Source organism: Triticum aestivum, chromosome 2D, assembly GCF_018294505.1.
Source record: "Triticum aestivum cultivar Chinese Spring chromosome 2D, IWGSC CS RefSeq v2.1, whole genome shotgun sequence".
Taxonomy (NCBI): Eukaryota; Viridiplantae; Streptophyta; class Magnoliopsida; order Poales; family Poaceae; genus Triticum; species Triticum aestivum.
The window spans coordinates 247,727,400-247,755,007 of record NC_057799.1 but is presented as its reverse complement, the minus strand read 5'-3'; the positions used below and the strand labels follow the sequence as shown (position 1 = coordinate 247,755,007).

The 27,608-nt window shown below is 44.3% G+C and overlaps 1 protein-coding gene across 10 annotated transcripts; it reads left to right on the top strand.

Moving 5' to 3' along the window:
• The first annotated feature begins 11,731 nt into the window (after window positions 1-11,731).
• LOC123052686 (uncharacterized) lies at window positions 11,732-25,096 on the top strand. 10 transcript variants are annotated; one of them, XR_006424974.1, is made up of 5 exons: window positions 11,732-12,275; window positions 12,420-12,554; window positions 13,574-13,653; window positions 23,216-23,379; window positions 24,592-25,096. XR_006424974.1 is itself a non-coding variant. In XM_044475990.1 (4 exons), the coding sequence occupies exons 1-4, from the start codon at window positions 12,111-12,113 to the stop codon at window positions 23,250-23,252; spliced, it is 384 nt and encodes a 127-aa protein (XP_044331925.1). In that variant the 5' UTR covers window positions 11,732-12,110; the 3' UTR covers window positions 23,253-25,096. The 10 variants fall into 10 exon arrangements, 5 of the variants coding, with proteins under 5 accessions (XP_044331925.1, XP_044331923.1, XP_044331926.1 ...); XR_006424973.1 differs by having other exon boundaries at window positions 23,480-25,096; XR_006424977.1 differs by adding an exon at window positions 23,480-23,536 and having other exon boundaries at window positions 12,420-13,653.
• Window positions 25,097-27,608: the final 2,512 nt, after the last annotated feature.

Sequence of the window (27,608 nt, the reverse complement as noted above, 5' to 3'; positions counted from 1 at the left end):
CACGGATGCCTTTGGTGGTTTGGGCATATAAGAGTATATATAGGCGAAAGAATTAGGTCAGGGGGTGCATGAGATGCCCACAAGGGTGGGGGCGTGCCCTACCCCCATGGGCGCGCCCTCCGTCCTTGTGGCCGCCTCATGGCTCCTCCGACTTCATCTCCAAGTCTCCTGGTTTCCTTCTGGTCCAAGAAAGATCATCGCGAAAGTTTTACTCCGTTTGGTATTCCTTTTCTGCGAAACCCTAAAACAGGAAAAAAAACTGGCACTGGGCTCTAGGTTAATAGGTTAGTCCCAGAAATAATATAAAATAGCATATTAATGCATATAAAACATCCAAAATAGATAATATAATAGCATGGAACAATCAAAAAATATAGATACGTTGGAGACGTATCACCATGACACATATTTGTATCACTACCATTAAGGATAAAAAGATGGGGTTTATTCATGCGTGAGTTTACTTTGTCTACATCATGTCATCTTGCTTAAGGCGTTACTCCGTTCTTTATGAACTTAATACTCTAGATGCATGATGGATAGCGGTCAATGTGTGGAGTAATAGTAGAAGAAGCGGAATCATTCTGGTCTACTTGTCTTGGACATGAAGCGTATATACATGATCATTGCCTTGGATATCGTCATGATCATTGCCTTGGACATCGTCATGATTATACGCTATTCTATCAATTGCCCAACAGTAATTTGTTTACCCACCATATGCTATTTTCAGGAGAGAAGCCTCTAGTGAAAACTATGGGCCCCGGGTCTACTTTTATCATATATAAAATCCTAAAAATATCTTGCTGCAATTTTAACTTATTTATTTTATTTTGTATTTTTGATCAATCTATCTATCAATTACTACACAATTTAATCTTGCACGTAACTGTCGAGGGATTGACAACCCCTTGTTAGCATCGGGTTGCAAGGATTTATTATTTGTGTGCAGGTGCTGTTAAGGAGGTGTTGCGTGGTTCTCCTACTGTATTTATAACCTTGGTTCTTAACTGAGGGAAATATCTTTCTCTACTATACTGCATCATCCTCTCCTCTTCGGGGAAATCCCAACGCAGTTCACAAGTAGCAGGAAGAATTTCTGGCGCCGTTGCCGGGGAGACATCATCAACATCTATCAAGCACCTATGCATAAACTTTCATCTTCTTGCATATACATTATTTTCCATTTGCCTCTCGTTTTCATCTCGCCCACTTCTATTTTTTTTACGAAAATACAAAAATATTTTCCGTTTGCCTTTTTCACGTTTTGTTTGCTTGTTTGCTTGCTTGTCCACTTTATAATTATGGATAGTTCTTCCCTTGTTACATGTACCCCTGAAAATGAAGTTCTAAATTTTAAGCAAATGGGAGGAGAGAATTTAAAAGATGCTTGGTATAGGATTTGCGATGCTCATAATAGATCAACTCGTAAGAAATCCACTACCGTTCTTCTTCACAATTTTTATGTGGGTATTACTACTTGATATTGATTTTTCCTTGATACTATTACCGGAGGGAATTTCTTGAGTAGTCACCCCATGGATGCTTTCAATGCTATGGGAAATTTGGTGGGATCACTACCTATCACTATTAATGAAGCAGTTTTAACTTCGGAACATGTTATGCAAAGGTAGACGCTATTGAAAATAAAATGCCTACCATAGAGCATATTGAAAATTTGGATAAAAAGATTCATAACCATGTCACTCAATTCGGATCAAAGGTAGGGATTACTCTTAAGATGCTAAAAGAGAAAGAACCGGTAATTAATGAAAGGGTGGAGCAAAGTCCCGCTAGGATTGATAAGTTGGAAGAAACTATTAATAAATTGGGTTCCGCTTTTTCTTCCATTAAAACTATTGATAAAACTCCTCACAGCAAGAATTGTCAGTGTATATATGTTCCAAAAACAAGGGTACTACATCTAGCAACAACAATGAAGATCTTAAAATTATTAGTGTTCAGCCCAATTTTGTTGATTTGATAAAGGAACTGATATATGAAAATAAATCTCTTAATTTTGTTCCTAGGAGTGTGATCATTAAAAACATGTATGCTAGGACTCCTAGGAAATATGGGTGTGTGATTGAGGAGATAGAGACTAAAGATGACAACACTTAAAACTATGCATTACGCCTAGCTAGGGGCAGAAAACGATAGGGCTAGTTTGGAGGCAACCCAATAGTCATCTTTATTTTCTTGTTAATTTTTCCGTTTTATTGTGTGCACACAATTATGCTACTGTTATGGTTGTGTATTTTGTGTTTTAATTAGCGTTTGTGCCAAGTAAAGCCTTTGGGATGATTTGGATGATAGTTGCTTTGATTCTGTGCAAAAACAGAAACTTTTGCGTCCAGTAGCATAATTGTTAAAATTTGCTGGAGCGTGATAAAATTCTGAATTTTTCACACATTATTTATATACAAATTTCATAAATTTTCCTAATTTTTAGAATTTTTGGGGTTACAGAAGTTTGGTCATTGTTGAATTGGTACAGACTATTCTGTTTTTGACAGATTCTGTTTTCGTTGCATTGTTCGCTTGTTTTGATGAATCTATGGGTTGTATTGGGGGCTATAAGCCATGATGAAGTTAGAATACAATAGGTATAATGCAATAATAAAATATGAATGGGTTTGCAATAGTACTTAAAGTAGTGATTTGCTTTATTATACTAACAGATCTCATGAAGGTTTTGTTGAGTTATGTGTGTTGAAGTTTTCAAGTTTTCTGTGAGACCATGATGGATGAAGGAATAAGGAGTGACAAGAGCCTAAGCATGGGGATGCCTAAGGCACCCAAAAATAATATTCAAGGACTCCCAAGCAACTAAGCTTGGGGGTGCCCCGGAAGGCATCCCCTCTTTCTTTTACCGACCATCGGTAATATTACTTGGAGCTATATTTTTATTCATCACATGATATGAGTTTTGCTTGGATCATCGTGTATTATATGAGTCTTTGATTTGTTTGCTTTTTAGTTTGTCACAATCATCTTTGCTTAACACACCTACTTGAGAGGGACAGACATTTTTCATGGTTTGTTAGAATACTCTATGTGCTTCATTTATATCTTTTGAGCTAGGCAGTTGCTCTAGCACCTTATCTCATTTTGAGCATGGCGGTAATTATATTTTAAAGAAATAGATGTACTCTCATGCTTAACTTATATCATTTTGAGAGTTGATAATAGTGATGTTAATTTGCACAAGATATGAATTTCGTACCAATGTGATGAATATTCAAGAAGCATATAATAAAAACTTTCATATAGATCATTGGATATGATAAGTTTGGTTTCTTGCAATACTTTTGAAATATGGAGATGATAATATGTGAGTTGTGCTACTGAGTAATTGTGATTTAGTAAGAATATTGGTGTTAAGGTCTGTGATTCCCTATGCATGCACGTAAAGTCAATAGTTATGCAACAACATCCTACTTATGGTGCATTATTCAGTGTTAGTTATTCTCAATGCATGTTTGTGACCGTTTTCGTTTTTTGGTTGGTTCCTTCTCAATGTATTTCAAGCCTTCACTTTTACTAAGTGAAAATACTGCTTGTGCATCCAATTCCTTAAACCCAAAGTTGTGCCAAATGAGTCCACCATACCTACCTATAAGCGGTATTTACATGTCGTTCCAAGTAAATTTGCATGTGCCAACTCTAATCATTAAAAAAACATTTTGTATGCTCGTACTGCTCACAAAGCGACAGGGGGTGGTTAATACCTTTCATGATAGATGGGTTATTCTCAAGATGAGTGTTTATTCACTTGTCATTGTGTGACGCCCCCGATTCGACCGTACACTAATCATACACGTAAATGTGTACGATCAAGATCAGGGACTCACCGGAAGATATCACAACACAACTCTAGACACAAATAAAATAATACAAGCTTTATATTACAAGCTAGGGGCCTCGAGGGCTCGAATACAGAAGCTCGAACACAAGAGTTAGCGGAAGCAACAATATCTGAGTACAGACATAAGTTAGACAAGACTACCTTAAGAAGGCAAACAGAAAACAACAACGATCGAAGAGGCAAGGCCTCCTGCCTGGGACCTCCTAACTACTCCTGATCTTCGGCAGCCTCCATGTAGAAGTAGGCATCCTCCGGATAGCAGTAGTAATAGTCGTCTGGGGTGGCATCAGGCTCCTGGGATCCACCATCTGGTTGCAACAACCGGAAAGAAGAAAGAAGGGGGCAAAGGGGGTAGCAAAGCAACCATGAGTACTCATCCAAAGTACTCGCAAGCATCAGATCTATACTAAGTATGCATTGGTATCAAAGGAAGGGATGTATCTGTGGACTGAACTGCAGAATGCAAGAATAGAGGGTAAGGCCTAGCCTATCGAAGACTAGCATCTTCAAGCAGCTTGAAGCATCTTGCAGCATGTAGAAGAGTAAAGAATAACAGTTTATATTTAACAAGCATGTTGTAGCATTAATGCCTAGAGATCCTTCCCCGACTCCCTGCGAGAAAGCAATCCCGGAGCCACATATCCAAGTATCCATTTCTAGTTGTAAGAGATGAGGATATAAGTCTGAACGTCCGTTACCGTGGACACGGCTATTAATAGATAATCTTCCCTGCAGGGGTGCACCACGTTTTCCAACATGCTTGATTACTCTGGCCGGACACACTTTTCTGGGTCAATGCCCGGCCTCGGAAGATCAACACGTTGTAGCCCTACCTAGGCTCAGCAGAGAGGCCCCCGCCGGTCTGCATCCTAAGCACTCCGGGGTCTGGGCCCATCGCCCGTTGCACTCCGGGTCGTTGTGCGACGAGCCGGGACGAGCACCACCTCATACTGGATGGCACTGCCCCGACAGGCCCACAATGCTGAACTAGATTTCTGACAAAGCTTCGGCTAATACTGCGACGTTGAGGCCCATAACTATTCTCGCGTGGTGGTTAGTGCGTAAAGGCCAAAGGCCAACTCAGAACAAATACCCAAACCATTGTGTGTTATTAGCTTGCGAAGACGAGAAGAGACTCACGATAATGTGACCCCGTCGCCCCGTCTCGAGGAAATACGGCAAGGGCTAGCCCAGCCCACTCGGGGGCAGCCTGCCTGCCCGTCCGTGCCTCGTAACCATCTTGCCGGTGCTCTCCGGGCCCGCCCGACTTTCCCAAAGGTCTCAAGTAAAGTCAAGGTAACCGTGTGTCCAAACATCAAGGGGAAAACCCGAGGAATCACCCTCGGTGAATTCCACGCAATGTAATCATCAAGGTGAACATAAGAGGAACCACCCTCGAGGTTCACACTTGAGGGGTTGCACGACAGAGTCGTATCGGGAGTGGTCAAGGAGGAATCACCCTCGATGACCACGACCGAATAGCTACACTACAGAGATCTCATCAGGAGTGATGTATGAGGTTCCACCCTCGGCACTCGATGGTAACTCTGCAGATTCGAGCAAAAAAAGGGGCATGATTGTGATGTGAGGTGTCGGGCTCTGGTCGTCGATCACGTTGCTCGAGTCGTCGATGATGAAGTAGGGGCAACAAGGACAAGGTGGGGGTCACTGCTGGATCACTAAGCAACCTATACTAAGCAGTTTAGCATAAGCAGGTAAGGTAACAATAAGCAGGTTACAAAAGCAGGCTATGCATCAGAATAGGAGCAAACAATAACAGTAGCAAAATCTAACGCAAGCATGAGAGAATGGAATGGGCGATATCGGGATGATCAAAGGGGTGGCTTGCCTGGAACCTCCGCCGAAAGGGAAGACAGGGTCGCCGTCGACGTAGTCGATCACAGGGGCATCAACAGCGGTCTCGGGGTCTACCGGAGAAGAAGAGGGGGAAGAAACAGTAAATACAAGGCACACAAATGCATGCCATGAAAATAAGCAGCACTAGGGGTGAACTAACGCAAGGCTACACGATACCGACGAGGGGGGGGGGACATCCGGGAAAGTTTTCCCGAAGTTTGGCATTTTTGGACAGATCAAACGGAGGGGGATGGTTGCAGGTTCGCTATGCTAGGGATGTGTGGCAGACGAACGAGCTGCGTATTCAGATTCGTCTCGTCATTCTGAGCAACTTTCATGTAGAAAGTATTTTCATCCGAAATACAGTTTATTTACTATGATTTTTCAAAGATTTAAAAAAAATTAATTTCAAAAATACATATCAAAAAGCTATGGGCACCAAAAAGTGTACACAGCCAGAGTTTGTGGGAGGCTGGCAGTGGGTCCTAGGGGTCCGGTTGCCCCAGTCAACAACCCAGTCAGAGTTGAACCGTCAAGGTGAACAGTGTCAACGGGACCCAGCTATCATGGAAAGTTGCTAAATTTATTTTGGTTATTTATTTTAGTTTCTAGGGGAGCCACATGTCAGCGGTACGTATACTAATCTAAACACTAATTATCATCTAGTCTAAACAGGGGGTAGCTCCATCGGCCATGGCCCAATCTACCATTGGTGTACTTGGGCACGCATGCACGTTGGTTATTGGGCACACAAGTAGGGGTGTGCATGGCGGCCACGGCCAGCAGCGGCAAGAGCATGCAATCGCGGGCAGCATCAGCAAGCAATGCTAGTATGCAGCAGCAACAAGTATCAAGCAGCAGCAGCTATGTAGTGGCACCAGCAAGAGCAGCTCCAGCGTAGAGCAGCAACAGAGAGCCGCAGCAGCAACGGGCAGCAACAGAGCGGTAGCAGCAGCGGCGTAGTAGCAGGAGGCGAGCGACAGGAGCGCTTGGCGACAGCGGCGGCGGTCACCGCGTAGGCTGGCGGCGAGAGGCCAGGCGGGGCGCGTGTGGGCGCTGGCGCGGACAAGGGGTGGTGCCTGGGCTGGCCGAAGGGAGCAGCTGGACAAGGCGAGGCGCAGCCAGGGGCGCTCTTACGCACGGAAGCAGAGCTTCGGGCGTGACCTTAGGAGGACTTGGGCGGCGGCTACGTCGACGGGAACTAGGGGGAAGGTGGGGGATCGGTGTTGCTCACCGCGGGAGGGCCGATGGCGAGATCGTACAGGGACGGGGTGGACGAGAAGACACGGATTGAGGGCGAGGACGCGGCGGCCATGGCGGAGACAAACGATGAGGGCGCCACCGGTGTTGCTCCCCGAGCTCGATCCAGCGGTGGAGACGATGGAGCAGATGACGAAGAACCTCATGGACATGGCGATGCAAGGATGGAGAGTTGGTGGCCGCGGGATCGACGAAGGCGCGGTGGCGACATCTCGGGCACGAGGTTCCGAGGAGAAACGCGAGTGGGAGAGGGGAATTTCGGGGGCTAGGGTTCGTCAACGGAGTCGGGGGAACACTTATACACCTCTAGCAGCGCTCGGATGAACGACACGAGGCAATCCGGACGTGGACGGCGTGTGTGCGCCATGGCACCCTTGCCTCTGCCATCCTCCTGTACATGAAGAATAAGAAGGCCCGTTGAGTGGGCTGGGCCGCACTATACCTATGGGCTGTATGTGAGCAGTGTTGTCTCTGGCCTTTTCTTTCCTTTTTTCTGTTAAAGCTTTTAGTTCCAGTCTCAGATTTATTAGAGGTACCAAATGAATTTTGTTACTTGTGAAACTTTGCACATAAATCAAGCGCTGTAATATTAGATGGCACAAAAAGTTGGGGGCCAAAAGAAGTTGTCTAAATATTTTTAGAAATTGAAAAGGCCAAATTAATTGCTGCTGGACCACTAAATTAATCTCAGGAGCATTATGGGAATTCAAATGAGGTTGGTTTCAACATGACATTGATCGGGGAAGTTATTTGCCACACTTTGAACATTTTAGTTTTGATGTTTGAAAAAAATTGTATTTTGACTTTAATTTGAGTTTGAAACTGAATTATGCCTTGGATCAAAAGAGCATTAGCAACAGTAATATGATGACATGGCATCATAGCAGAGGATTACTGTAGTTTAATTATCCGTGCGTTAGAAATCTCATCCACTACAAGAAATCTCGTCCCAAGATTTAAGGGGTGGAGTAAGGGGGAAAGACTCGGGTAGGACGGAGCTTAACTCAAGATAGGTACCTAGGGGCTATCTTAGAGAACGTGGCATAGAGAGGTCTCTCGAGTTGAAATTCAAGAAAGTCATCGAGAGCAAGGTAAGGAGGTGCAATAAGAAGCTTCAGGCGGGTTAGGCCATCGCTCGTTGCCTGAAACAGTGAGTAAAAGGGGTTCAGAGCAATGGGAATAAGTATTGTGTCTGATACCAGAATAGATCATTAGGAACATGGCTCGTGATTTGCATACGAAGCCATGTGCGAGGAACAGTTTTAGAGAACAGGGATTTACAGAAGGGTCAGGTTTCGATCACATGGAACTGTGGGTTATGGGCCCACCATGTGGGTTAAAAGCAGGAAGAACGCTAACATTTTGCACAGTCATGATAGCAAGGCAGGTCAGAGGTTAGCCTGTCAGTTATGTTTGCAACAACGTTGGTACGAAGGGCGAGGGACGAAGGGAACCATTTTCCTACTCGCAAGGCGAGGCAGACCAATAGGCAAAGTTCTTGTCCATCGGTGGCTACTGGAATGTCACCAACAATAGTAACAGGGTCTTACTGATAGAGTTTGTACACCGAGGTGTTTACATAAGCAGGGAATTATCACTGCTCAGATATGTTAGGTTACAAGAAAGATTAAACAAACGATGGAAAGGAAAGTGTAGACTCGAATCAGTTACCGGTGTTCTCGAGTGTCTAACAACTCAAAACCCGTGGAAAATTTAAATCGGTGAGAAATAATAGTTGATGAATAACTCATAAGAAGTTATGTAGTTCCGTGATATTCTCGAGATACCAAAGGGTAATACTCGAAGGTAGATCAAAGTAGAAGTTGGACAGGTGAAATGATCTAAAGAAGACAAGTACTTTAACTTGTCCGAGAAATGGAATCAAAGGAGAACAATCATGGTCGGAACCACGGTTGCAAAGGACCAATTATAGATACAAGATGAACTTATCACAAGGGGATTATTATTATAACAAGAAGCTTCCATGATAAGTTCCACATCGGGTCTATGGGCATGAACACAAAGGTTTAAGGTCGACTCCCACTTCATCAATGCATAACCTTCCATTTACTTCTCGTCTTTGATGACGTTGAAGTGGTCAAAATTTATCCGAAGAAACGCTAGTAGATATAACTCGCATAATCTTCGGCTTCACACAGATTAGGGAAGGCGTAGGTTCAACCCACTGGGGCATCTTATGAACATACACCACAAACTTCACGAGTAAATAACTCAAGCCCGGAAGCAGAGTATGGTTGACAAGAGAGGAGGATACAATTTACCAAAGGCATTATGTATCTGAGCAAAGGCTCACAAGGTTACTGAATATGAAGGACGTTGTCGGATAAAACCCAACAAAGGATCTGGTGGTCCACGAGGGATCTGATGTGAGCAACAGTACTCAACCAGAAGAAGAAAGAATGCAAGGAGATCGGATTGTAAAATCAACTGACTAATTCAAATCTCAAATTTAACAGAATTACAATTTCCAATTCAAGAGATCAGAAGAAAATGCTCTGATAAGGATGGATAAGTTGAATAGACTCAGAGTGACAATCAATCAAGGCTTGATTTTTCGAACACTAGCTCATGTCCGGGGTGATGTTTAAGCCGAAGGGAAGAATTATAACTGTGATTGATGATTGCAAACATTCACAAACATATCAAATCAAATGCTTGAAATTAAGATGACAAGGGATGCTAATGAATATTGCTAGACATGTGGAAGTAACCCTAATGCAAGCAGATAGGGAGGAACAAGAGCAATAGGATATTGAGGATTTTTGGAAGATCGAATAGTATTCCAAAGAATTTTGTGAAACACATGAACAACTGTGGGCGAACGGATACTTAACAAGCGCGAGTAACTATCCGTAGGGGTAGTTATGCGGCAAGGAACTGCAAGGCAGTAGGCTCAATGGATTCTTAGGACAACATAGAGTGATTCGGGGCATCTTGTAATAACAAGAGCAACTGGGGGTGAAGGTATGAACGACATTGTAGGTAGTTACCCATAAGGATTTATCAGTGGTAGGGATCGCAACAGTGAAGGGTACAAGGGTATCGGGAAAACATCGGAGAGTATTTTCAGAATCTTACGGTGCACCAAGCAATCATCTGAAGTGAGGGGCTCTCCGGGAGAAAGTGTTTACGAGAACCTAGAGTTAGAGTTAGCAAAATCATTTAACCCGAATAGAAGAGAGATCAGATTCCCAGAGTATAGACGAGGAATAAAAGATCCTAATACCACCCAATGGCGACGTGGGCCCGTAAGCCACACAGCCATATTAGTAAATCAGTTTTTTGAAGACTAGACTCGACTTCAGCCAAGGAGTTGGAAACAGGAATCCTACAGGCAGTCGGCTCTTATACCAACCTGTGATGCCCCCGATTCGACCATACACTAATCATACACGCAAATGTGTACGATCAAGATCAGGGACTCACCGGAAGATGTCACAACACAACTCTAGACACAAATAAAATAATACAAGCTTTATATTACAAGCCAGGGGCCTCGAGGGCTCGAATACAGGCTTTTGGCATTTTGGCCTTTTGGCATTTTGTATTCTAGTCTTTTGGCATCTTCTTGTACATCTTATATATGCAGGCTTGGGCCTCCTAGTAATACAGGTTGCACCATAACAATACTTCCTACAACTATTTGTTGTTCTGTTGCACCACGAAGTTATCATAAGCAAGCCTTGTTCACCATGTGCTTTCATGTATCCCTTTTTGTACATTCCCTCCCTTTCGTTCCTTTTGACGCGTTACAAAAGCTTGAATTTGTACTTTGTTTTGCTCCTATTGCAGCGTCCTTATGTGGTTTACCCTCCAGAAGGCCCACGACCACCACCGCCCGAAGAACTTCGTGAAAGGGCTCGGGAGATAGCTCGCAGCAGAAGGCAATAATAAACAGGTGGACCATGGTTGCTCCATATAGTTTGTACTCAGATTATTTTCTATATGATAATACGATCTGCCCAAAAGATTCATGAAACTGGGACACAAAAACTTCGACTATTTGACATGCTGTCATGGGTGTATGGTTGTCAATGAACGTGATTTCACTTTGGCAGAAACCCACTTGACTCCAGTTATTCTATTGTAATGTTTCTGGTTGTTGGTGTAAAATTATGAGATGTTTGTGAGTTGCGACACAAGTAATAAACCGATTTCAGCCTGGCATGATCTGTTTGATTGCTGATGCCATTTCGAACACCACCATCATCATCTTGAAAGTAGGCCCAACAATTAAAGAAAGGGTTGTTTCCGCCGGCACATTATTCTTTGCTTCCATTGACACAACAACACATGTGCGCTTTGCTCAACTTACCGTATGAAGATATCTGCATTTTACTACATCAGCCTGTTGGCACATCACGAACGGCTTACATGTAAAATTGGTGGAGTAACCTTTGAACCAAGGAATGAAGCCGTAAGTGTAAAAGAAACTGTAGAGCCGCTAGGCGTGAACGGTCAACGGCATCTTTTTTGCGTGTTTATCCATACTGGTTGAAAAGAAAAGAATCTGAGACCTTTGCCTTCCGATTTTATCATGAATCGTAGTATCAAACACCCATCTCTCAAATGTGTAAGGGGTCGCTGGAGCTTCTGAAAAATCCATTGTACGGGGGTAAGGTAACAACCAAACCGAATAAGCGTCGCGCTAATGGCGCCTCCTCTCACTGTCCACGTCGTCAGGGGCGTTTCTGTTCATGATGTCCAATTGGGTGTCTTGGCGTGTCCATGTCATCACAAAAAGATTGCCCGGCGCTGCTCGTTTGCTTCGCCGAGAAGAAAGAGAGAGTCAGGAAGTCGCCTCGAGCCCCCACCCTTCCTCTCCCAAAACACGCAACCTATCCTCTCCCAGCGTCTGTGAAGGTGGAGTGGAGGAAAAGGAGAAGGAGAACGTGGGCGGAGGAGAAGGAGGAGGGGACGCGGCTGCGAGCACGCCGGCGGCCGTGCACCTCGAGGGAGAATTGGGTGGGAGGAGAAGGCGACTTGGCGGCTTTGATATATGGCCTTCCACCGGCGCCGCCACAGGGATAGATGGCAGGATCTGAGGTAAGCCTGATCCCTCGCCTCTTCTCGTGTCCCATGGAAGACGACGACAGCACAAGCGATGGCGGCCTCGTCTGGTGGCAAAGGAGGAGGCCACGTTCCTCAAGGCGTCGATGGGCGCCGGCAGGCTCCGAATCGAGGGCTCCCTCAGCTTCAAGAGGCTGTAGGTGGTGGAGACCACCGTTCCATGGTTTCACCGATGAGCAAGTCCAAGGAAGAGCTGGAGGTAGAAAACCCTAGCCGTCATGCTCCTCCCCACTTGCTTTGCTTCTTCCCCTTATTCCTCCCCCCTTTTTTTCTCTTTGTGGTTTTACTAAGTCGGCTGCTCGGGTGTTCCCGTGTTTATTTTGAGGTGCTAATCTTCCTGTAGGTTTCTTCCTGGGTCCCTTTGTCTCTAGGGAAGCTACCTCACGGGGTCAAGAAGAGGCAGAGGAGGCCCCTGGACATCAAGGAGCGATGCCCCCATCCTCTTTTCTCTCTCTCCATGGACTGCTTCAAGACCTGGGTGAATTTTCTTCCTCTCTTTATTTCGCATTTATTGAGAAGCACACTTAGTTGATTTGATTTTATTCAAGATGTGATTATTCGTGGACTTACCCTATGCAACCATTTCCCTTGATTAAGTTAAGAAGATGCGGATGGCGGCAGCAGTTGGCCAAATCAGTTGTCAATTTGATTCACATGCAGATTTTGTGTGTGTTCATATATCATGTTGTATGTGTATCGCTAATTATTTTTTTGGTTGTTCAATACCTAAAACACTTACTGATTAACATTATATTCCATAAAATGTAAGCAGCCAAGAATTATAAAAGGGAACATGACGCCGAAGACTCAAAGTTCTTAGTTATTTTCATATTGGCATGTCGTTCTTTATTTCATGAAGATTGTGAACCTTTGCTGGGAAAATTCCTCTTCTATAGGAATTGAACTGTTTCAGACACGGCCTTCCTTTATAGTTCACTAACTTCACTCAGATCATACACATGCTCCTTATAAGCTATGGACTACCATTCTTCAGAATAATTGTAAATATTATCGAGTCGTGAGGCGCCGCTGTTGCTGTTAGACTAGCTGGAGATGCAAGTATGCGACAATGATTATGACATACGAATGTTCTTATTGCAAGTTGAATTTCAAGATACTTGTGAGAGGAATTTCACACAAATTTTTTGCAGCTTAATTCACCATACTTCAGTATTACATCAGGGAGGTGTGTTGTATCATGAGGGTGGTGCTAAGTTACCTAGCTAGAAGTTGTGCGCACCAATATGTGTGCATTTCTTACTGCTGCATAGCACGCCATCGACGCTGGGTCGATGGTGTCGTGCCTCGGCGGACGGGGTCAGGAAAGGCAACTTGTGCTTTGATTTCCAAAGCGGTGGTTTGGATAGCACACCACTGTTCCTTAGGGTCGAGAAGACGTCACTGATGAACTAGCATGGCCAGACTCCAGTCCCGTCTTATCTGATTCATCTATAGTGTCATTTCGCTGCTTTAAGCAATTGGATGGTCTGTGTGCAGGTACATCAACAACAAGTTCAGCAAGTAGTACAAGGCGACGAACGGAGGTACAAATCAACGACCAGCACTTCACATTACAGGTCATAGATGTTCTTGTTCTTTCAGTATACAATAAGGTTACTTCAGATAGGATTAGGCTGTTAGGATTAATATTGATAAAGTGCAGGTGTGTTTTGCTTCCACAAAAGTGCAGTGGCTGGACCTTGGTGTTATCTCACTACCTATCAAAGTCACCTATCTCACCGTATTGTCGATGCGACCTAAACTTTTTTTGGGCATTGCAAATCTTTCTAGGCTGCTATTTGTTCTACAAAAAATTCTGCAGTGTGTTCAGTTTTACAACATTAGATATCCTTGAAAAAAGTCACTTGTCTCATGACCGATGCGTTGGTGTTGTTCTTTTGTTTTCATTGCAAGTCATTTTGGACTGCCATACATGGGTATACAAAAAGTTCCGCAGTGTGTTAGTTCAGATTTTCATCATTAGTTATCCTTGAAAAAATAGTTGTCTTTCATTAGCTTGAGTAGAACCGGCTTTCTATTTAAAATGTCAGGGCAAAACTGAATTTTCATTGATTTTCAGTAACTCTTTTTATGCCAGGAGTGACGCCTCTACTAAACGTGATATCATCCTTGAACAAAGTAACAAAAAAATGGTTAGACAGATGGGATGACTTAGGTATTCTCATGTTCCCACACCGCAACTGAACAAGCTAAACCTGAAATTGTCTGTATGGTTGGGGGCTCCTTTGCCTTGGAAAATGCGGTGAATCCTTGGTTTTGCCTCTTTGTTTCACAGTCTTTCAAAGTGCACTTCCACTCACACAAGGATTCCAGTACTATCTCAGAGTGTATAAAAATTAAACACATATTTGTTTGTCAGCATGCATAGCTTACGGGTGGTTTGATGCGGAGCATCCTATGGTCATCCCCATGTACCTACCATCGTCTTACCAAGAGCCAAGAGGACCTATGACACGAGCATGAGCTAGACCTCTCGCGAACGAGGTGACCTCTTTCCTTAGTGATATCACATATGATCCACTCGAGACATGGCTACTACCTAAGTCCGATATGCTATGCATGATTAGGTGTCAAGAGGACCCTCCCGGAGATGTACATGAAGACGGACAAGTCGCCAAGTCCATGGACGAAGAGAACCAACGGAAAGAGTCAAGAACACCTCCCAGGCCCCGGACATCCGGCCACGACCCCGGACATCCGGCCCCTGGAGCATCCTCCTCAGCAGCCTCCCAGTCGCTCAACAAGTACAGGCCCCGGACATCTGGCCCTAGCCCGGAAATCCGGCCAGAAGCCCGGACATCCGGCGCCACGCACCAGAACCTACAGAAGCTGCCTCCACCAGCCCGGACATCCGGCCCTTCGGGAAGGCCCGGACATCCGGCCCCGTCTGTCTGCGCACAGTAAAGGGCCGAAGCCCGTGTACCCTTTCGCCCCCCTAGACTATATATACTCTCCCATCTCCCTCTTTTTAGGGTTAGCATTTGTTTAGCTCATATATGAGATAGAGCATTGCTCATCCATACGGATCTGCTCCTCGAGAGAGACCGCGGCCCCTCTACGGAGACGATCCACGTTGGATTCAAGACCCCCTCTTGGGTGGCCCCATCAAGACCTCCTTGCGGAGAAGAACCGGTTACCCTTTGTATCGTCCTTTGTTGGATTTGGATCTTGTATCTCCCCTTGTGTTTCGAGGATCTAGCATATGTGTGACTATATCTTGTTGGTTTGAGAGTTCCTCTTATGTTTTCCCTTGTGATTTCCCGTGTGTTCTTCGTGTTCTTAGTTGGGATCCGCTCCTTCCGTGAAAGATCAGCCGTATAGGGTTCCACCCTACATCATCTTGGTATCATGAGCCACGTTGATAACGATTTCGGAGCCCCCTCTCTTTGTTTTCTAGCCTAGTTTTGTTGATTTTGTCCCTAATTCGAAAATTGCACCACAAAAATAGCCCCAATTTTTTTTTGTGATTTATTGGTGTGATGAAGTTTTGTAGGATTTGATCCGCGGATTTCGTGTGTTGCAGGTAGATCTAGCTTTCCACCATCTTTTCCCCAATTTCCATCCACAAAATCTTCCGAATTTTACCCCGGATTTGACCTCTCCACGCGGTGTTCATCGAGTTCGTCCACGGATCCACAGCCCAGACATCCGGCGACCAGCCCGGACATCCGGCCCCTGACAGCATCACTTCCTTCCACCACTCCGTTTACCGCCTAACTTTCGTCCATTTTTTGTTTCGGTGCCCACTTACACTTCCGCATACCACCACCACTTCCGCATAGCACCACCATAGCCTTTACTGCTACCAACTCCGACAATTTTGACCCGTTTTTCTTTGAGAATTTGAGTTGTGGTTTCCGTGTCCTATTGTGTTTCAGCTATTTAGGTACGGTTCAACATCAACATCACCACCGCTCATCTTCGCCACGGACTACTACGAACGACTACACCATTGTGGTATCAACCTCACCTTGGTATCATCTTGGTATCGTGATATCATCATACTTTCTTGCATTTGCATTGATAACCCCACAGCCTTATTTTTGTGTCACTTACCCATCGAGACTAGCCCTTGAGTATTGCCGGCAACGTGACTTGTGCACATTAGTGATCATACTTCCCATAGCACACATACCATATCGTGTTGCATATCTTGTATCATCTCTTGTGTCACAAAGTTGTCATAGCACACACAATTGCTATCTTGGTTCGTGAAGCATTGCATGAGAAAAGAGCTCAAACAACAAAGAGCCAAACAAGCTTTTAAGCAAAAAGGAAAGATAAGCAAAGAGCTTATAAGCAAGAACCATAGCATCATACAACATTAAGATTGTCATACTCGATCATCTTGGATCATATCATCGGTATACCATACATATAGCATACTTGGATAGAAGTCGTTGCATTTTTGCTTAGTAGGTTGTGCACAAGTTTGTATCCGCCTATTGTGCAATCGTGCTAGAGTCTCTCTAGTGTTGTGCAACAAGAGCATTTTCTTGGACTCCACATTTTGGCTCATTCCTTGGTTGCACAACCCCATCTATCTATTTGCGTGTGTGTTTCCGTGTACCACATTTTGCTATTGGTCTACTTGTTGCATTTTGCAAATTTGCGAATCTTTTCCAACATTATTGAGTCTCACTTCCAATTGCATCAAATTTTGTGCCACCATCCTAACCGAGCTCCACCATAAGCTTTTACTTGTGTAGGTGTGAGAAACCGACAAGAATTGGTACCAATTGTGCTATTTCCTTGTTCCACATTGGAGTGATCATTGATCCATTTTCAACATCGGTCAAGGTACATTTGGTATAAGTTCTTCTCTTTCTCCCACTCACATATTTTCGTTTGGAATGATGGATAGGCCAAGTACTTCTACCAACCCACTCTTCCTTAAGAAAGACGACGACCCGAACAACTACGTCACCAAACTACACCTCTTTGGTACACAACGAGCCTTGCATGAAGAGCAACTAGCAATGAGCAACCGCATCGACAACCTCGCCACCGACTTGCGACTCTTCGAGCAACGCACAAGAGACTACTTCGACCACAAGCTCGACGAGTACAAGCATAAGAATGACACAAGAATGGATGAGATTCGTGCCTTGTTGGTCAACCGCTCTTCTACCACTTTGTCCTACTCAAGAAGGAGCCGCTTGAGTTGACACTCCGACGACACTATCTCCGGCTCAAGTACCCCGACATCGAACACTCTTCATCGTGCCGCGCGTCAAGATCGTCAAGCAAACCGCAATCCTCTACACGACACCGACTCTCAAGAGCATAGACATCGTCAAAACCAAGCTACATTCGCGCAAGCAAAAGAACGGCAACGCCAACGACAACAAGAACAAGAGGAACGAGCGCGACAACATCAAGATGCACAAGACGCCGAGGCACAACACCAAGAACAACAACTTCGTGAAGCTCAAGAACTTGAGGCGCAACGTGCCCTTCGAGATTCAAGTCGAGCCATAGCCAGCCGAGGCTAACAAGCTCGTCTACATCAAGAAGCACTTCGCGATGAAGCCCAAGAGAGGATTTTCCAAGCACGTGTGCATCGACAAGCTCCTCCACAAGCTCGCCAAGAACATCAAGTTCGACGAGAGTAAGACGACAATGGAACTCCTCCAAGACGAGAGCAACATGAGTCCGACAACCCTCCTCGCCAAGAGCTACATGAGATTGTCAATCCTCACCGACATGGGCGTCATCATCCCCGACCCCAACACAATGAAGAGCAACGATACGGAAAGCTAAAGTTCACCATGCCCAAGTTCACCGGAAGCAATGACCCCGAAGAGTACATATCGTGGGCATTGAAGGTTGACAAAATCTTCTGCTTGCACAACTACGAAGAAGACAAGAAGATAGCGATGGCATCCCTTGAATTCCAAGATTACGTCCTCATTTGGTGGGAACAAGTCATTGAGAGCCGAGAGGCAAGAGGAGAACCACCCATCACTACTTGGGCGCAAATGAAGGATGTCATGAGAGCACGTTTTGTGCCTAACTACTACAACCGCGACCTCTTCAAGAAACTCCAACTCCTCAAGCAAGGAACCAAGAGCGTTGAAGAGTACTACAAGGAAATGGAGATTGCCATGATACGAGCCAATGTCATGGAAGATGATGAGCAAATCATGGCCCGTTTCTTGAATGGACTCAATCATCCTATCAAGAAGATCGCCGACTTCCAACCATACTCGAACCTCATCGAGCTCGTGCACCAAGCTACCAAAACGGAACGTCAAGTGCAAGATGACATTAAATACGCCAAGTTTTCATCCAAGTACTATGGCTTCTCCAACAATCAAGCTCCAACGACTCCAGCACCTTCTACCTCAACCAAGCCATCTACAAGCAACGGCGACAAGTCAAGTTATAAGAAAACTTCGACAAGCTCAAGTCGTCCTCCTACTTCAAGCCGAAAGCTTCATCATCATCTACCCGAACCGATGAGACCATCAAGACAAGTTGCTTCAAATGCTTCACATGCGGAGGCCGAGGCCACAAGTCCTTTGAGTGCACAAACAAGCGCACCATGATCCTCAACGACGACGGAACCTATGATTCAATGAGTGAAGGAGAAATGGAAGCCCTTGAGCAAGTGGCCATGCACCGTCAAGTGAACAACGAAGATGAAGATGATCAAGTCTTTTGCGATGAAGATTCAAGCCCCGCTCTTGTTGTCTCCAAGGTCTTGACTCTTCAACATCAACAAGACAAAGACCAAAGATGCCATATCTTCCACACAAAGGCCGGCATCAATGGAAGGTCTGTCAAGGTCATCATCGATGGAGGGAGTTGCCATAACTTAGCAAGCGAAGAACTATGCTCCAAGCTTCAATTGGTCAAGATGAAGCACCCGCACCCCTACACGGTTCAATGGCTAAGTGACACTGGCACTTTGCAAATCGAGCATAGAGTACAAGTTTCTTTCAATATCGGAGCTTACGAAGACACTTTGGAGTGTGATGTCATCCCGATGACCGTGTGCCACCTCCTTCTTGGACGGCCATTCAATTTGACCGAGGTGTCATCCACAACGGACACACAAACCACTAGCTTCAAGATGAAAGGAAGGGAGTTTGTGCTACGACCGATGTCTCCAAGCCAAGTGCTCGCTGACAAGCAAGCTACCCATCGTGGAGAAAATAGTGAGAGAGCGAACCACCAAAAAGAGAGTGAGCGCCACAAGCCAAAATTCAGTGCCTCCACAATGAGTGACAAGACAAACTTAGTCCTATTTGCCACCAAACGTGAGATGAGAGAAGTGTGTGAGAACCCATCAAGTGTCCTACATATGTCCTATTGTGCAAGGACGAGGCACCAAAAACTAACACCTCTCACAATTTACCTTTGGTGTTCTCTTCTTTATTGCAAGAATTTCAAGATGTTTTCCCCGATGAGCTACCTCCAGGTCTACCTCCACTACGAGGCATCGAGCACCGCATCGACCTCATCCCCGGAGCGCCACATCCAAACAAGGCTCCCTACCGAGTCAACCCCGAAGAAACCAAAGAAATACAAAGGCAAGTAAAGCATCTCATAGATCATGGACATGTGCGTGAAAGTTTGAGTCCTTGTGTTATACCGGTCATTCTTGTGCCAAAAAGAGACGGTAGCTTTCGCATGTGTTCCAACTGTAGACCAATCAATGCTATCACCGTTCGCTATAGGTACCCCATTCCACGCCTTGACGATATGCTAGATGAACTTAGCGGTGCCACTATTTTCTCCAAAATTGATATTAAAAGTGGTTACTATCAAATACGCATACAAGAGGGTGATGAATGGAAAACCGCTTTCAAAACAAAGTTTAGTTTGTATGAGTGGTTAGTCATGCCTATGGGTTGATCGGAAGCACCCGGTACTTTCATGCGCCTTATGCATTATGTGTTTCGCCTTTACATTGGTGAGTTTGCTGTGGTCTACTTTGACGATATCCTTGTGTTTAGAAAATCTCTCAAAGAGCATGTCACCCACCTTCGCACCGTGCTTCAAACTCTTCGAAAAGAGCGTCTTTATGCTAATATGGAAAAATGCCTTTTTGGTGTTGACAAGCTTGTTTTCTTGGGTTTTGTAGTATCTTCTAAGGGTGTTCATGTTGATGAATCTAAAATCAATGCTATTAAAACTTGGCCCCAACCAACCAATTTGCAACAAGTGCGTAGTTTTCTTGGTTTAGCTGGTTTTTACCGTCGCTTTGTGAAGGATTTTAGCACCATTGCATCTCCTTTACATGCTTTGAGCAACAAGAATGCACCCTTTGTTTGGGGACCATCTCAAGATAGCGCATTCAATGAGCTTAAGAATTTGCTTACGCATGCTCCCGTGCTTGCTTTACCCAACTTTGACAAACCTTTTGAAATTCATTGTGATGCTAGTGGTAATGGCATAGGAGGTGTGTTAACGCAAGAGAAGCGCCCCATAGCATACTTTAGTGAGAAACTCTCTGGAGCGCAACTCAATTACCCCATCTATGACAAAGAGCTATATGCTTTAGTGCGAGTTTTGCATGAATGGGAACATTACCTTCGCCCTCATGAATTTATCATCCATACCGATCATGAAACGCTTAAGTACCTTAAGGGTCAAACTAAGTTGAACAAGCGTCATGCTAAATGGAGTGAGTTTATAGAGTCTTTTCCTTATGTTATCAAATACATAAAAGGCAAAGAAAATGTTGTGTGGATGCACTTTCCCGTATATGCATGCTTGTTACTCAACTTGAATTGAATGCCATTGGCTTTGAGCACATAAAAGACTTCTATGAGCATGATCCTACTTTTGCTATTCCTTATGCCAAATGTTTGACGCATACTTCTTGGGAACGCTATTACATCAAAAATGGTTATCTTATGAGAGCTAACAAACTATGCATCCCCGAGTCTTCTCTTCGTTTGTTGCTTTTGCAAGAATCTCATGGCGGAGGACTAATGGGACATTTTGGACGCGACAAGACATTTGCCACGCTCTCCCAAGAACTAGTTTTGGCCCAAGATGTTTCGCAACGTCAACCGCTTCACCAACCGATGCTCTACATGTCGCAAAGCTAAGTCTAAAGCTCAATCTCATGGCCTTTACATGCCACTTCCAATTCCATATCAACCATGGGAAGATATTAGCATGGATTTTGTACTTGGTTTGCCTAGAACTAGAAATGGAAAGGATTTCGTCTTTGTTGTTGTGGACCAATTCTCCAAAATGGCTCATTTCATTCCTTGCAACAAGATAGACGATGCTTCACATGTTGCAAATTTGTTTTGTGGGGAAATCTTGCGCCTTCATGGAGTGCCAAAGACGATTGTCTCGGACCGCGACGTCAAGTTCTTGAGTTACTTTTGGAAGACCTTGTGCGCCAAGCTCGGAATCAAGCTTTTGTTCTCTTCGGCATACCATCCACAAACCGACGGCCAAACAGAGGTGACGAACCGCACGCTCTCCACTTTACTACTTGTGTTGATAAAGAAGAACATCAAGGAGTGGGAGGAGTGCCTACCTATCGCCGAGTACGCCTACAACCGTGCAAGACATTCGACTATCGGAAAGTCCCCCTTCGAGGTTGTCTACGGCTTCAACCCGTTGTCCCCATTGGACATTCTACCTCTACCGCTATAAAAGCGCACAAACGTGGACGCGAGTGCCCGAGTCAACTACCTCAAGAAGATGCATGAAGATACAAGGCACACCTTCGAGCGCCAAGTACAACGACTCGCAACCAAGCTCAACGTCAACAAGCAACCCATGATATTCAACAATGGAGATCTTGTGTGGCTACACCTTCGCAAGGACCGCTTCCCCAACGAACGCAAGTCCAAACTTTTACCACGAGCTGATGGACCCTTCAAGGTGCTTGCACGCTACAACAACAATGCCTACAAGATCGACATCCCACGCAACAAGTACTCCATGAGCGACATCTTCAACGTCAAAGATCTCTCCCCGTACCATGGTGATGAGGATTTCGATCCGAGGTCGGATCTTTCCCAAGGGAGGGGAGACGATGCGGAGCATCCTACGGTCATCCCCATGGACCTACCATCGTCTTACCAAGAGCCAAGAGGACATATGACACGAGCACGAGCTAGAGCTCTCGAGAACGAGGTGACCTCTTTCCTTAGTGATATCACATATGATCCACTCTAGACATGGCTACTACCTAAGTCCGATATGCTATGCATGATTAGGTGTTAAGAGGACCCTCCCAGAGATGTACATGAAGACGAACAAGTTGCCAAGTCCATGGACGAAGAGAACCAACGGAAAGAGTCAAGAACACCTCCCAGGCCCCGGACATCAGGCCCCTGGACCATCCTCCTCAGCAGCCTCCCAGCCGCTCAACAAGGACAGGCCCCGGACATCCGGCCCGAGCCCGGAAATCCGGCCAGAAGCCCGGACATCCGGCGCCACGCACCAGAACCTACAGAAGTTGCCTCCACTAGCCCGGACATCTGGCCTCCTAGCCCGGACATCCGGCCCTTCGGGAAGGCCCGGACATCCGGCCCGTCGCCCGGACATCCGGCCCCGTCCGTCGGCGCACAGTAAAGGGCCAAAGCCCGTGTACCCTTTCGCCCCCCTAGACTATATATACTCTCCCATCTCCCTCTTTCTAGGGTTAGCATTGGTTTAGCTCATATGTGAGATAGAGCATTGCTCATCCATATGGATCTGCTCCTCGAGAGAGACCGCGGCCCCTCCACGGAGACGATCCACGTTGGATTCAAGACCCCCTCTTGGGTGGCCCCATCAAGACCACCTCACGGAGAAGAACCGGTTACCCTTTGTATCGTCCTTTGTTGGATTCGGATCTTGTATCTCCCCTTGTGTTTCGAGGATCTAGCATATGTGTGACTATATCTTGTTGGTTTGATAGTTCCTCTTGTGTTTTCCCTTGTGATTTCCCGTGTGTTCTTCGTGTTCTTAGTTGGGATCCGCTCCTTCCGTGAAAGATCGGCCGTCTAGGGTTCCACCCTACATCATGGTGATAGGACTGATTATTGAATTAACCGGTGTCTGTTCAGTTTTACTGGTATCACCTTGATGTAATTGGCAGTCCTCCAAATAAGTGCAAATGATTGGCGATGATTTGGTTGTTGTGATATTTTTCAGGATAAGGGTGGTTCAGATATTGTTAAAGACTTTCTAAGGTTAGGAGGCAGATAGTGCTCATTATTTCGGCCCTACAACCAAGCTTCATGCATCTTGTCGATGAACTTAATGGTAATCATGTCATACATAAGTGCTTGTCAAACTTTGGCGCAGAAGAGAACAAGGTACATAATAGTACTTTGAATGTTCTTTCCTAACACTCCCTCGTGCACACATTTCTAATTGCACTTCAATTTCATTGCTTATCTTTGGTTTCTTATGTAGAATCCTCGCTATGATATTGATTTCCAATATAAAATGTATGTACACAAGGATGTGTTGGTGGGTCCCTACCACAAAAGGTTTTATAATTTTCCTTTTTACATTAATTGATTTTATTCAATATACGGTGATGGTAAAAGACTTTGGAGTACATCATGGTAGCTTTGTTCCTGTATGATCAAAATGGTGTTTGCAAGGGTCTTGGTTTAGCTAGATAATTTATAATGTGTGTAAAGTTTGTTTGTTTGTTCATTTTATCTGAATGGCATGGAAAATATTGATATAATATAACTTTGGGAAATTGTGCTTTGGGAAATATCTGGATCATTCTATTGTCAGTTACAGACTTACAGTGCACACTAGCAATTAATATAATCTACCTTTTCAGCATTGCAGTACTCTTAGTTAATATAAAATTGCTAGGAACCAAAACCTTCGCAAATTATTGAAGAATATAAACACTCTGTCTCCCACTGTAGAAATATATACCTCAGTGTTAATTCAACATGACTACAACTGAAAAGTGGAAATGCATTTGACAAATGGCATCAAAAAATTTGAGACATTGGATGTCTGATTCACAAGTTGGCATATTTATGCTATGGTCACTTATGAATTGTGCATCTGAGCTTCTCATTTTTGTCTATGGTAGACAAAGTGTGATCTTAAAATGTGATTTACACTTGGATAGCTCTTTCAATCTTAATTTCATTGGATTCTTTGATAGATTTATGTATTTATGCTTGTTTTCTGATTCCCCTTTTCTCAGTAATCTGTATTTATGCATCTTGTTGTTCCTGATGTCGTAGATCCAGTGTGTCTCCCATTTTTGTCACCTCATAAGAGAAAGTACCATTGGATAATAATTTATCATATGGTACAAAACAACATTTCCAGATGTACTTCTACAGATATAGTGCATACCAGCAAAGCATCAGTATGAAATTAATACATACTGTAAAGAACTATTCTAATGAATTTTCCTTTTTTATTTACATTTGTTGTGTTTGGGATTCTTTTGGACAAAACACATTTTGGAAAACGGTTCTGTCTATCTAATCCCTTGGTCACCTTTCAGTTCCACATGTAAACTTCATTTTTGTTAACCTCTGCAGGAAGCTTGTGAAGTTGGTCACCAAGTTCACTTTGGACCTGGATTAACTTAGCGTCCAATTCCTCTAGATATTTTTTCCTGCTTTATTATATCAACAATTCAGCGATGCCATGAATCTCAGGCATTTTGAGGGCATTGATAATGCAACATCAAGCTCGTTTTGCTATTTGGAATGTGAATCGGGTCTTTGAATGTACGTTGCATCTTGAGGCAAAGGATCCAGACAAGGAGGGGGAGCAGCCGCGCCCGGAGGAGGTCGTCCACGGCACCAGAATCCTCGTTGAGGAGGTTGTCCAGCGCCCATATCCTCGTTGTCGACCTTGCCCATCCAGACGAAGTATCTTTGGACATCAACCTTAGAGGCCATGCTGGGAGGCAGGAGGAGGAGAGGCGAGTTCGCCAGTGCTGAAGGAGCACCAGTACCACGTCTTCGTCAAAATATGTAATAATAAAAAACAATATGATGTCTTTCTTATGATTTTACTCACTCCACTACTAGAAGAACACCACAATCAGTCTCTTTTGCTTGCCGCGGATGTGACTATATCTGCATGGAAAATTTTATATATTGAAGAAGTGTATACAAAGTGGTTTAAGTGCAAGGATCTTACACGTACATGTGCAACCAAAATTAGCAAAAAGCAAGCTGAAAGGGGTGCTCCCCTACCTGGCACCGCTACTCAGGCGGAGGGTGCGCCCCCACCGCTAGTAATGGAGCAACCCCCTTGCACCGATGCAACACCAATAGACAGCTAAAAATGACAACATGATAACAATTGGGGTTGCCCATCTGCTCAAAGAACAATAATGTACTCCACTGAGAGTGGTCAGACAGATAAAGATCTTTGCATGTGTTGTGGACCTGTAGGTAACCTGTCAAGATCAAGTACAGAGCTGTCCATAATAGTTTCCCACCATGATTAAGGACAAGATCACCAACCAACCAGTTGAAGAGTTTCTTGTTATACTCCCTAATGAAAAGAGCACGGGACCTTGTGAGCATCTGGGACTGGGAGCATGCACGGGAATAAGAGTCAACTAATAGACACCACGAGAGATCATATATAGGCTTTGATTTCCAATTTTTATTCTTAAATAAAAAAAGATCTTTAAACCTAGTTCTACATCATTATCTACGTCAATGAGTATTTTACTTTATTAGATAGAAAAGCAGCAAAAAATAAATACAAGTATCAGAATAAAGTCTCTAAAGACTTGGTGCTCCATAACCTTTGCATGCGAGTCCAGCCGAAGGATTGTGAAGACACGGAGAAAATATGGGAAGAGCTTCTTTTTTTGACATCAAACAATCCTTTAGTGCATTGTGATCATAGTATCATCATTTACAAGAGGGATGCCAATTTCATCAAGGGGGATCTTCCATCCACCCATTACACACTCTACGGCTATTCAAACAGGATAACTCATGAGCTACACAATTAGCTTCTCTAGAAACATGCTCAAATATCACCCGCAAAAAAAGAAACATGCTCAAATATTGCATGTGGAAAATCATGATAGATATCATCGAAAATGACCGCAACTCCTCCAGAAGAGCGGCTGCCAATGTTGATCATTTCAATCACCTTCATATTATCAAAGTTTACTTTACACTGGTACAGCGAGGTGCTATAAAAACTATTTTTGACCACTTTCCGTGACGGCATTTGGAACCGTTGCCAAGTGAGTGACTGCGATAGGGGGGTCCTTCCCGCACGACCCAAAAACCATCGGGGATAGGAAGCCACCCAAACGCTGCATCCTTGCAACTCGTTTGTGCTCGCATTGCCATCGCACTCGGTATTCTGCGGTGCTACATTTACGATGCGCGACCCATCACAGACGGTTCACGAATATAGAACGTGTATGATAAGCAGACAATCACACACATTCTCTTTTCCCAAACCATATGTGATAACTAATTAAGAAGATTAGCTAATCGTCATACGAGTGTCGGACATGGTTATGAAACGTCGAACCGACATCGTCGTACACGACAACTATCGCACACGCTATCTGCAACGTTTATGATGCATACCACATCAGAAACAGTTCATGGTTGTGAATCGTGTATGATAAGGCAACTATCACAAACGTTTAGTTTGCTCACACCGTTTGTGATATTGTCTGACATTGCACACGCTTTGCAAACGGCAACTGTGTGCATGCTTGCACACGTTTCCTCTCTATAAACCGTGTCGGATTATGGTGTATATCACAAACGTTTGTGTTTTACCAACCGTGTGCGCCGTAACGACCCGGAGAGCCTCATTTCACCGTAATTTAATTGCTGCTATTTCAAATTGTACCGGATTTGAATTTGAATGTATGCTATAGCTTTATTCATATCCATCAGGTTCAAACAACCAATGCATTATTCGATTCATAGGTACATATGTTCAAGAATTACATAATAACCAAATCAAGAATGATGAACCACAGTTGTATACTTGTACTATTAAAGACGGTAAAGAAAGAGGCGAAATACATTTTGGTTGTTGAACAAGGTGAAGCGGAATGCCCATATTGTGCCCTCCTCCATGCAGAAGGCACGCACGACTCTAGTCCAACCCCTTGTGATGGCCGACCGCCCATCCTTCACGGTCTTCATGAAAACATCTAGATAATCATCGTGTTCTGGTAGAAATACTTTAACCTTTGCATGCCCACCAATCATGTAGTTTGAGAGGTAATATTGAGTAAACTGCTTTGGGAACCACTGCAAAGGAAAATGATTCGGACATTGTCATCTAACACAACTCATTATGGGCAGTAAAAAGAAGGCTGCAGAGTTCTTACCCTCATGCAGTTCGCCGTTGTTTTGGATAAAGTGTAAACAAATAGTTTAATTGCCATCTTTTGACCCATTTTACTAACAATCTTTATCAGCTTCCTCACTTGATGCTGGTTCATTGATATCTCATTGCCCCATATGCAGAAAGGGTCTAAGCGCGGATCTTTACCAATGACATATGTACCTAAAAGCACCAAGTTAATATTAGAAGCTAAACATCAATT

What these genes read in the sequence shown, in the direction of transcription:
- LOC123052686 (XM_044475987.1), top strand. Translation starts at nt 12,111, where the DNA reads ATGGCGGCCTCGTCTGGTGGCAAAGGAGGAGGCCACGTTCCTCAAGGC. An exon ending in TGGACTGCTTCAAGACCTGG is followed by an intron (nt 12,555 to 13,573) that starts GTGAATTTTCTT and finishes GTCTGTGTGCAG; the next exon opens with GTACATCAACAACAAGTTCA. An exon ending in ACCAGCACTTCACATTACAG is followed by an intron (nt 13,654 to 13,739) that starts GTCATAGATGTT and finishes GATAAAGTGCAG; the next exon opens with GTGTGTTTTGCTTCCACAAA.